General features: G+C 33.0%; 1 protein-coding gene across 1 annotated transcript; it reads right to left on the bottom strand.

The window, feature by feature from the left end:
- Nucleotides 1-9849: 9849 nt before the first annotated feature.
- Nucleotides 9850-11185, bottom strand: LOC140891657 (homeobox-leucine zipper protein HAT22-like). The gene is made up of 3 exons (XM_073300256.1): nt 10506-11185; nt 10262-10341; nt 9850-10164 (listed from the first exon to the last, which is right to left on the bottom strand). Exons 1-3 carry the CDS (start codon nt 10959-10961, stop codon nt 9894-9896), a joined length of 807 nt encoding a protein of 268 aa, XP_073156357.1. The 5' UTR covers nt 10962-11185; the 3' UTR covers nt 9850-9893.
- Between the last annotated feature and the right edge of the window lie 1071 nt (nt 11186-12256).

Here is a 12256-nt window from a genome sequence, read left to right on the forward strand (position 1 = left end):
TCTTGAGTTCGGATGTTCCAATCTCATCCCTTGCTTTAGAACCTTCGGTGCCTCCGATCCCACCATCGGATCTTCAGAACTCCCTTGGGTCCAATTTCGGTGCTTCAGAACCACCCGAACCACTTTTGTCCTACAGAAAATTCCAGACATTCCGGAGTCATTATTTCCACTTGATTTTATCATATTAATGCTCCTTAACCATGCTTTACTTATTCTAATTACATGTTTACTCGCTTAATCACCAAAAACATATTTTGGGTTACTACAATAGGATTATAGTTCCCTAATTTATTGATTTTAATAGTTTGGAAACCTGCAGCCGCTATCTTTCGGTTAGTTTTCTAATTTATTGTTCTTTCTTATCTTTGTTGCATGATTAGTCTTTGATTCCTTATTGAAATAGTTTCCTATTTGTATTTTTTTTAATTACAAAGGGGAAGGGAGGACTCAAATTCTAATATTCGTCAATTGACGGACAGGTGAGATCAATTAGACTACAAGCCCCGCCTCATTCCTATTTGTAATTAATTGAGAAAATAAGTGGAATAAAGTACGAGAGTAATATTTTGAATTCTTGAATAACAAGATCGTGAGGTCCTCTTGAGAAAACAAGAATTTAAACTTACTGCATCCAAAATAGGGAAAGTCGAGAAAAAACCACAAACAATTCAACGTGCTGAAGGATCAACCACTCAATCGCCCTAACTTGATCCTTTACCAAGGTTCATAACAAGTTGTCTTAGGATAAGTTTTGGTGTTTGACAAAACACGAAGACATATTAAAGCAGTCCAGTCAAAGATCAAGCAGTCCAGTTGAAGATCATGCCGTCCAGATAGATATTGCAATTTGCAATTATGCAGTCCAAGTCTCTTCAACCATTTATAACCTATTGAAGAACTAGTTGAAAGAACCAGTTCACATGACCAGTTCAGAATCAAGACTGCTCAAGGAATTAGTCAATCGGAAAAACTGGTGCATAAAGGTCAACTGCTTGATATAAATAAATTACCCGACTACTCGTACATCTACAGAAAATGGAAAAATCATTTCAAATATAGGAGTCGTTGTGTGACCCAGACATTTCTATCAAAAGACGTGAAACTTCATTTAAAATCCTCGTAAAGACATGCTGAAGATCAAGAAGCAATGAAGACAAGCATTAAAGCATATCAAGTCGAACGTTGCAAGATATATGCATATATAATTGAAAACATGAAAAAAGAAGATGCAATAAGAGAAAAAATCTACACATAAAGATACAAGCTGTCAAGCTATCAAAAAACATTCTTCGATCACTTTGAAAGAATCATCTTACATGTTCATCTTGCTCACTCATTGAGATATATCAGATCTCTAAGGATCATTAAGGGCTAATAGACAACTACCAACTGCCTACTGTTCAAAAGGAGTTGCTCTACTGTCTAAATCTAAAGATTCATTCAACCAATTCTACTTCACTTGTATTTCAGTATTAGAACATGTTGTCTTAAATTGGCTTTATATACTAGGAGTTTCGATCTAGGCAAGTGTAAGTCCTACTATTAGAGTGAGTGTATTACAAGACGTTGTAATAACCAAAGTCTTCTAGTGAATCCTTCTTTCGTGGAATAAGCTAGGGATGACGTAGGAGCAGTTAAGTCTCCGAACATCCATAAACATATCTGTGTAATTTACATTCCAGTCGAGCCACTTTATATATATGTTCAATCTGTTAGTTGGCTTGTTTCTGCACATAGTTGACCAATTAACATCGACACATGAGAAATATTAGAGTCCAGTTGTTGATAACAACTGAGCTCACATTTGAAGAAACATATCTTCAACTGCTCAGCGAGATATATATATTTTAAGAGCAGTCCAATCGATCCCCAACAAGTGATATCAGAGCGGGTTTTTTCTCGTCTCTGAACATCTTTATATGGATAATTTTAGTGAGATTACTAAAGTTTCTGGATGGCAACCAACAATCAAGGAATAAAGATTTCAATGAGCTTTAAAACTATAAGATTCTACTTTCCTAATTTATTGTTCTTTCTTATTTTTATTGCATGATTAGTCTTGGTTTCTTATCAAAATAGTCCTCCAATTTTCCCGGCAGTGTGTTTTGCTGGATGGCAACCAACAGTCAAGGAATAAAAAGTTCATGTGATCGAGCACGGCACCTCCAATTTTCCCGGCAGTGTGTTTTGCTGGATGGCGCGATCGATCGCACGAGTTCATGCGATCGAGCGCGGCAACTTTGAAAAGAAAAAAAAATTTCTCTATTACTTTTAGTCTTGGATCTTGTATGCTTAATTGTTGTTTTATCCGAGATTAGTTGTTTAAAACCGAGGTCTCACATTAAGTGATATCAGAGCAATAAGTTCTTGGTTGAACTAGAGTGAGCAGGGTAGTTCGAGTCCGCATGACATGAATTCTCGCATGTGTTTGAATTATTTATTGACTTATTTAAATTCCATGCGAGCATGCTTTATTATGTGAAGATTATTTGAATTGCATGATTTTGTGATTTAAATTGTAAAGCACGAATTATCTGGAATATAAACTGTAATTGTTTCTCAATTGCAATTGAATATTTCCGAGATAGAATAAAATTTTTGGATAGAGATTATGGACACGAGATGATTGAGATTGAGATTGAGATGTTTGTGTCCTAATGCTCTCGAATTTGAGATATGTGTTCCTCGATGAATTTTGAACAGGAAACATTCCGCGTCGGAATTCGATTGAACGAGGTTGTTCTACGACTGAAGAATGGACGTTACTCTGACGCCGATGGAAGCCTTGTTGATGAGGTTCCAGACCTTTCAACCCCCAACCCCGAGGAGTACAGAGAATGCGGTGGAATGTGTAAATTGGTTAGAAGAAATCGACCAATTATTTGATACTTTGGAATACAACGATGACCGTAGAATTCGGTTCGTTATGTACCAACTGCAAGGTACTGCCAAAAGTTGATGGATTTCTAGGAAGAAGGCATTAGAGAATCAAGGTTTGGTTGTTTTGTGGAGTTTGTTTAAAGCTGAATTTCTTAGGCAGATTCCGTTCTAAAAATCAACCGTGTACAGAGGAAGTACCACTAGGGGTCTTTTGCAACCGAGAGGACGATCATTCAAGAAGTATGGGAGTAGTTCTTCTAGCTCTAGCGGATCGAAACAGTCTGGTTTCGGATATAGTTCAGGATCTTCCGGTGTATCTTGCAATAATTGTGGAGGTCAACACCTCAGTGAGCATTGTCTTGGAATTTCTGGATGCTACAATATCTGCCATCTGCCAGGACACTTTGTTAGGAGATGTCCTCAGCGTTATACCATTGGATCTCAGTCGAGGAGTTCTTTTAGACCAATGGTTCAACAGGAGAGACAAGCTCGTGTGGTTCACTCATTTCAGCAGCCGCACCAGAATCGACTTAGAGGCTCTTCAATCATGAATCAACCTCCGATTCAACAGACGTTGAATATTGCTCTCAACGAGGATCCGCAGACTTGGGCTACACCCGATGATGACACAACAGAATTGTGCGGAGGAATTCTCTTTGTATGCAGTTGATGTCCTAGAATCTAGCCTGAATTGGTTGATAAACCAGTGGTTAGAGAGTTTGCTGGTATTTCCAAATGAGATTCCGGGATTTCCTCTGATTTGAGGTTAGATTCAGCAACGACTTGAGATCAGACATCATCAGCTGAGAGTTAGTAAGAAAGAAGCATGGAAGACTGGATTTGGAATGAGGCATGGCCGCTTTGATTTTGTTGTAGTACTGTTTGAATTGTAAATTCTTCTTCAGTGTTATAGATCCTTTGAACCTAATCTATCAGAGGTATTAGATGAATTTAGAATTCTTATTAATCTTTTCATGTCTGTACCGGAGAGTTGAAGATTATGAGTTCTATAACAGATTCTTCGAGAGATTCTTATCGTCGTGGAGCAGATTTCTTAGCTATCTCCAGAGAATGCACTTTTGTCTGAACCGAATCTTATGAGATCAGGGTTTGATATCGAGGTTACTTTATTCTTTGGCTTGAATCGAATGATGTTTGATTGAGCCTTTCGTGCTTGTAGCTTGTCTGGATTTCAGCTTCGTTGATCAAGAAGAGGTAAGAGATTTCATTATTTGGAATGGGATGAATTCTCGAATCGGAGTTATATTCGAGAGTCCCGAAGAAATCACATACTTGCATGTTATTTGTTTTTACTTGAAATCAGTTGAATGAGTAATATTTTGCATTGCATTCATATTGAGCCAATTACCTTTGTTTTTCGGGTAAGAGAGGCCCAGAGGAGTTAGATGTTCTGTGGACTATAGTTGAGTGACATTGATTAGCATATTTTTTACCAATTGTCGAGAAACACTCTCTATAGGTGCCCAGAGTCTAGAGGAGTAAAATATGCATCGTCCACCTCGATCGGGAGAGTCTGTGTGTTGGTGATATTTTGTCCTCGGGATCCCAAATGAGAGAAGAAGAACCTTTACCTTGTGATTATCCAGACTTGATAATCCTAGTTTTAAAGACATGCATGCATTTTATGCATTTGATTTGGAGTTATTGACATTCTATTGGAATTTTTTGTTTGGTTATTTCATATATCGCGTTCGATATATTATTTGATATGCATGTTTTGTCTCTTTTACTGGGAATTGTATTATCACCGGATTTATCCGGCTGTTTTCTTGTTTTGTATGTGTACTTGGCAACAGGTAGGGCATGTTCGAGTCAGCGAAGACCTGGTTAGCAACAAGAGGGAGAGTTAGTAGTGGGACTTCGGTTTAGAAATGAAATTGCATGCCAATCTAGTTATGTTTTGAGAGCTTTTTAGACTCGAATTGTTGTTGAATCTTGTTGTATTGAATAAGTCAACTTTGGTTATCGAATATTGATGTTTGCATGTTGTAATTTCTAATTTGAATTGTTGTTGAAAGTTGGATAAACCTGTTCTGTTTTCTAATGTTTTTCTGGGCTCTGGGTACGCTCGATCACACGAGTTGGCACGATCGAGCACATCCCCTTTTATTCTTGGACAGAAGAAAGCGCAGGAGGGCGCGCTCGATCGCACGAGTTCATGTGATCAAGCGCGGCTCCTCCAATTTTCCCGGCAGTGTGTTTTGCTGGATGGCGCAATCGATCGCATGAGTTCATGTGATCGAGCGCGGCAACTTTGAAAAGAAAAAAAAATTTCTCTATTACTTTTAGTCTTGGATCTTGTATGCTTAAATGTTGTTTTATCTGAGATTAGTTGTTTAGAACCGAGGTCTCACAATTGTTTTCATATCCACAGCCGCGACCACGACGACGATCATTTTTACGTCCACGTCCACGTCCACATCCACGTCCACGCCCACGTCCTCGACCTCGTTCACGACCAAAATCTTGTCTATGCTTTTGATTTTGGTTTTCATTTTTAATTATTACATTTGCTTCTGGAAATGCCATTGATCCAGTGGGTTGGGATTGATGATTTCTCATTAATAATTCGTTGTTCTTTTTCGCCCCAATAAGACATGCGATGAGTTTAGAATATCTCGAAAATCCATGCACTCTATACTGTAGTTGTAGAGTTATATTTGATGAATGAAAATTGAAATTTTTTTCAAGCATTTCCATTTCAGTAACAACATGATGTCCACAAAATTTCAATTGCGAGACTATTCGATACATCGCAGAATTTTAATCACAGACTTTTTTAATGTCTTGAAATTTCAATGTATTCCATTCATCACTGGCGGTCGGAAGTATAACTTCCCTTATATGCTCAAATCTTTCTTTCAACCCTTTTCATAAAATCATTGGGTCTTTTTCTGTGAGATACTCACATTTCAATCCTTTATCAAGATGTCGGCGTAAGAAAATCATAGCCTTTGCTTTATCTTATGAAATTGATATATTATTTTTTTTGATGGTATCATTTAGACCCAATGATTCAAGATGCATTTCTACATCGAGAGTCCATGATATAATTTTTTCCGGTAATATCGAACGCAACGAATTCAAACTTTGCCAAATTTGACATGGTGCTACTAGAAAAATAATAATGCATTTTATTAGTTAATTTCCATTAATATGACAATACAAAATAATGGATAAACGACAAGTACAACTATGTTTAAAAATAGATAAAAAGAGCGCGGTGGATAATCGCCCGTGAGTACAAGACTCGTGAGTATGATAATCATAATCGTTATGAAAAATAGCCTTAGAAATGCCATCATCTTCTTCGAAAAATCGAGGAGAAATAATTTTGGGAGAAAGAATGAATTTTGGTGTGATTGAAAATGAGTTTGAGTGATCATATTTATAGAGCAAAAACTAGCCATTTATTACCGTTGGGAGTAAAAATTTTATTATTATGTGTTAAATAAAAATTTATGATAATCATGTGATGCATATAATGATAATGATAATTAAATAATTATGTATATCATATCATATTATTATAAGACCGGTGTCATAGACATACTTTTATATAATAACATGAAATTATACAAATATAGTTAGTATATAAATACACAATAAAAATATATATCATATCATATTATTATAAGGTCGGTGTCGTAGACATACTTTTATATAATAACATGAAACTATATATTAATATAGTTAGTATATATATAAAAATATATATCATATATCATTATTATAAAGTTGGTGTCATAGAAATCCTTTTATATAATAACATAAAATTATATATTAATATAGTTAGTATATATACATAATAAATATATATCATTTCACGTTATTATAAGGTTGGTGTCATAGACATCTTTTTATATAATAACATGAAATTATATATTAATATATATACATAGTAAAAATATATAAACAGTAAAATAAATATTCTTACTTGTTGAAAATTTTTGCCTTTTTTTGGTGCTTTGAATCTTTGGAAATTTGTAGAAAACCTTCGAGCGATCGTGCTTATAACGTGTTGTGAAAAAGTAAATATTTATGGTAAAAAATAAAAACTTCAAAACTCAAAATATATCAAACTCTACACTTCACAAATTTTTCTCTCTCAATTCAATTGTGTTTTTCTACACAAATGAAGAGACCTACTTATAGATCTCATTTGAAGATTAGTTCAAATATTAATACATCATCATCTACATCATCACACACTCATTTTCAAAATTTTACAACTCTCTTATTTTCAACATTCAACTCTAATATAATAATAATATATTTTCAACAAGAATAAATATTTTAATGTATGGTTTGGAAAGATATGTGAAGAAGTTAAATATTGAATAAATTTATGAAATTAATACCCTGATTAGCATAATCATTAGATCTATATATGTTACGAAAAGAATAGTCATATAAAAAAAATCAAAATCCAATTACTCTAAATAATTCTTAAGTGAATAATTATATTAAGAGTGTGTTTATAATAAAAATTAATATTTTTTTTATAAAAAATAATATTTTTTTCATGAGTGATCTAAATAAAAAAAAAACTCATATCACAAAATTAATTCATGAATCCGTTTAAAAAAATATAATATTAATGATATATAAAATTTTGGATACGTTTTAATTTATGACTCAATAAAAAGAAAAAAACATTAATGAATTTGTTGGATATTCAACCAAAGTCTCATATTGAAAGATGAAGGAAACGATCATATATATATATATTAATATATGGAGTGATATATATTTTCATTGATACGATCGAGTTCCAAAAATAAATCAGAATTAGAACCAAAGTGCCATCAAAGTTAATTCCATTGATCAATGTTGGCAGACGTCTCATAATTTAGTCGCAGCCCACCAAAATAATCATTGATTGAGTTAGAAAAATGAAATTGAGAAAAAGATGTAAACAAGACATGGAGCTTGATCCCCCACTTGTTCCCTTTCATTTAAGGCACCTCATCAGGCCATCAGCCTCACCACCACCTTTTCATTCTTTATTTTGTATTCATGAAAAATAATTATATTTCATATCGAATAAGAATTCGATATTTTATCTCAAATAATGGCAATGATCAAAGTGTTTATAGCCATCATAATAATGTATAATCTCTAATGTACATACGTTGCTTGAGCATATATTTATATATATAATATTTTTTTTATTGTAGTGTTTTAACCATATATAAATTAATTTGAATGAAATGATAAAAATATAAATATTTATAATTATAATTATGTTAAACATGATATTAAATAATTTTGTTTTGTTGGACGGTTGATTGAAAAATTACAAGAAAAAAAAAGAGTTGAATGGAGAAATTTAGAGAGAATAAAAATAGTAAGTTTCACCAACACACCATTATGGGCTTTGATTTTAATTGGAAGATTAAACATTTTTTTTCCATATAATTACATAATTGTTTCTTTTCAAAATAACTAAAACGAAATAAGTCTAATCTAATTTTAGAAAAAGGGATAGCTGGAAACAAAGCGCACCAAGGACCCCCTTTTTTTTTTTTTTTTTTTTTCAGGCAAGAAATTGAATAGAAGGAAAAAAGCGCACTGAAAAAAAAAATGAGTTTTCCGGGCAAAAAATGAATATGTTTCAGGAAATGATTACATAAAGCCAAACTAAAGTACATTTTTGAATATGAAAATATTCAATAGGTGTAAATAAATTGTATCCTTTTCTAGTTACTATAATTATATATTCTATTAAAAGAGAGATGTCTTCTTCCTATACAAAAGTTCCAATGAGATGGATATTTTATTTCAATCACTCATGAAAAATTATGATGCTTTTAATATAAAAAATATTTTTTTTATTATAAATATAAGTAAAATTGACTGTCTCACACATAAAATAAGGTTAGATATTTTACAAGAAACTTTATCTTGCTCCTAAGTCCTAACACCCTTATCGTAGTAGCTAACTTTTCACATTTATCTACCAATATCCTTAATTAACTCCTTAAATTCATGCAAAAATCATGTTAACGGTTAGTTTAGTTTAACCTACTTTATGGGTATTATCATAATAGAAAATCTAACAACTCATGATTTATCATGTCAGTACTATATTAATTATACATATGTGTTGAGATGTATACCCTTGAATGAATGATTTACTTTTTTTCCACTCTTTATATCTATAAAATTGTAAATAATAACCAAGAATTATTGCCCGTCTAACTTATATATTCACTAGCATCTCGGAGCACGCGTTGCGTGCTCGTACAATCATAATTTTATTTTTTAATTTATTTTTGTTTTATAAATATTTGTAATTAAATTATAAGATAAAAATATTTGTAAAAAAAGGGTAAATAAAAATTTGAAAAAAAAAACTAATTAAGGGTATTATTGACATATTAAAAAAAAACTCACCAAAAATTAGCTACTATTCACCCCTTTCCCTTAATTAATAGTATAGATAATAACTCAACAATATTTATCTCGAAAAAAATAACTCAACATTACACAAATAATTAATGATCGAATATTTCCCAAAGAAGAAAAGGCTTTACATGGAGAGAAATTAAAACAACAAAAATAATCCCTTCAATAATACATGTATGATTTTTAATTGATTCACATATCAATATATCTTAAAAAAAATTAAAGGGTCGAAATTAAAAGGGAAAACAAAAACGAAATTAGTTTCTATAAAGAGTGATGCTACGTGTACACGGAGGGTTACACGTTGCATTTGAAATTACTTAAATATCTTTAATGTATTTTGGAAAGATTTTTTTCAAATCAAGTGGAAGGATAATTTTATAATTTCATGTGTAGTATGTAAATCAACGTGTACACATAGCATTTTCCTACTATAAATTACCTAAAATTTTCATATATTTTTTACAAGCCCTTGACCAATAAAAAAGAGGGTCGGAGGAGGGAGTGGGTCCACATTCACGCTACAAAAATAGAATATATAAAAATTTATTTATTTAAAACCCAAAACGGAGGCTAATTAACTAACAAGCCGCCGATGGAGTGTTGAAGTGTTTATAGAAGTGTGGCTTCGTAGCCACCGTAAAGGAGCCCTTAGCCGCGGTGTCGGCGGCGGCGACCCTTTCACAGGACGGACACATGGTGAGGGTGGTCGCCGGAAGCTGCATGTAGAGTGGCTGCGCCGCCAATTTCAACTCCTGTAGCTCTTTGTGCAGCCGGCGGTTCTCATCCGTAAGAGACTCGCAACATTTCTTCAAGAATTCGCAGTCTACTTCTGTTTGTTTCAGCTTAGTCCTGTGCACACATGGAAGCCAAAAATATATATCTATTATTTTTTCAATTTAATTGCCGATCGAGGATATATGAATTATTATATTTCGATTAATCCAACCTGGCTCTTCTATTCTGGAACCATACTTCAACCTGCCGTGGCCTAAGCTTCAGTTCCCTCGCCAAATCATGCTTTTGTTTCTGCACATCATGAAATTAATTAATGAGCAAAAAAATCTACATACGTACACACACACATATAGATCTATCAATTCAAATCCCACATGCAGAATCCAAAACTTTTAAATATATATATATATATTTTTATGAGAATATATATATAATATATAAAAGTAGTTAATTACAGGATTGAGAGTGGTGTGGATGTTGAAGCTTTCCTCCAAAAGAGCAGACTGAAGTTTAGTAAGCCTGAGTTTCTTCCTAGAGTAATTGGATCCATCATCATCATCCTGATCAAAATCGGTAATTACCCTTTGGATTAATTGTCCCTCTTCAGTACTGCTGCCAATAATTAATTCTCTCTCCCTCTTCACACTAACGTTGGAGAAACAATTAGAAGCGGCGCTGTCTTGTCTGTACAATTGATGATCATAAACCAGTACACTTTTGGCAGCGTCATGATAATTTTCAGCACAATTAAGACTCAGATTCAGTGAAGGATCATCATGATAATTAATTTGAGCAGCTGGATCAGAAGACTTGTTGGAGTACTTGTGTTGCATTAGTGCCGGCGATGAAATCAAACCCAACCCTAAAACCAACCCCGCCGCTGGCGTGTTGTGTGAATCATCAAAACCCATTAATCTTTTTTTGTGGAAAGATTGGAGCTTTTTGGCCTGGGAGAGATCAGACGATCGGATCGGAGGAGGGGATACTTTAATTTGTTTCCTGTGTTTTTGTTTGGAATCAAACAAGGGTGTTTGACGGTATATATATATATATTTGGAAAAAAAAAAACAAGTATATATCCTCTTATTTATTTATTTTTGTTGTCTGAGATATGAGGAATTTATAAGAGGGTACTTTTGTTATGGGGAGAATGTAATATTGGTGGAAATGGGTGGGTGGGTTTCTCTATATATGATTATTAATCAACGGAAGGAATAAGTACATGTGGAATAGAATTTGAGGCGAAAGAATGATGATGATCAACACAAACACATATTTAATATATATCTCAATCATTTGAATATAATTTTTGTGTTAAGTTAGCTTTAAAGTGTAATCTATTGATAAGCATCATGTATACAAAATCTTCAAATAAATATATATATCAAATTCTATATATATATCTTGAAATTTAATTTAACTGTATGATCACAAACACAATGAATATTACTAACTAGAGAGTAATATTTTTTTTGACAGGAATTAACTAGAGAGTAATATAAATTAGCCTGTCTAGTCCATTTGTAATCACGCACATATATATATTTGGTTGTAATTAGATATATATTTGTGATGGCATATAAAAATATTAATGATTAAGAGAAGATTAAATCATTAATTAGTTTGAATGGATGAAGCAACATTAATATGATCTTCTTTTACATCAAAGGTTGACTAAAACGAACCCCACTTGCTCCCATTATGATGACCAACAACGAGCGAGGAAACGAAAACAAGCCAAGGATCAGCTTCCACTCGCGCCTAACATTAATTTTATTCACATGCCCATGGGGAACAAAACATCACCAATACAATCATTCCTTTTCCCCGGCCCCCTCTAGTACTGTACCTAACTAGCTCCCCCAGTCCCCACCCACAATTATATATATAACTGTATAATCAGCTTTTATATATATTGAATGTGTCACGGGATTTTGACAAATAAAATTTTGACAAGTAATAATACATATATATATGAACAATTAATGGTGTTTTTATCACGCATTTTATTCATTCATAATTAATTTAATAATGATTTGAAGCGCAAATACCAGTCATGCACAGTATGATCGTATAAGGTCCGATTAAAGAAGCAATGAGTCGATAACCACTCATGAATTTTATTTTATTTTTTTTAAAAATGTTCACACGTATTATGTTTAATTATTTAGTCAATTATTATATATCAACGATCGGTCATAGGTGG

Source organism: Henckelia pumila, chromosome 3 (genome assembly GCF_033568475.1).
Source record: "Henckelia pumila isolate YLH828 chromosome 3, ASM3356847v2, whole genome shotgun sequence".
NCBI lineage: Eukaryota > Viridiplantae > Streptophyta > Magnoliopsida > Lamiales > Gesneriaceae > Henckelia > Henckelia pumila.

What these genes read in the sequence shown, in the direction of transcription:
- LOC140891657 (XM_073300256.1), bottom strand. Translation starts at nt 10,961, where the DNA reads ATGGGTTTTGATGATTCACACAACACGCCAGCGGCGGGGTTGGTTTTA. An exon ending in TCCACACCACTCTCAATCCT is followed by an intron (nt 10,342 to 10,505) that starts GTAATTAACTAC and finishes CATGATGTGCAG; the next exon opens with AAACAAAAGCATGATTTGGC. An exon ending in TTCCAGAATAGAAGAGCCAG is followed by an intron (nt 10,165 to 10,261) that starts GTTGGATTAATC and finishes ATGTGTGCACAG; the next exon opens with GACTAAGCTGAAACAAACAG.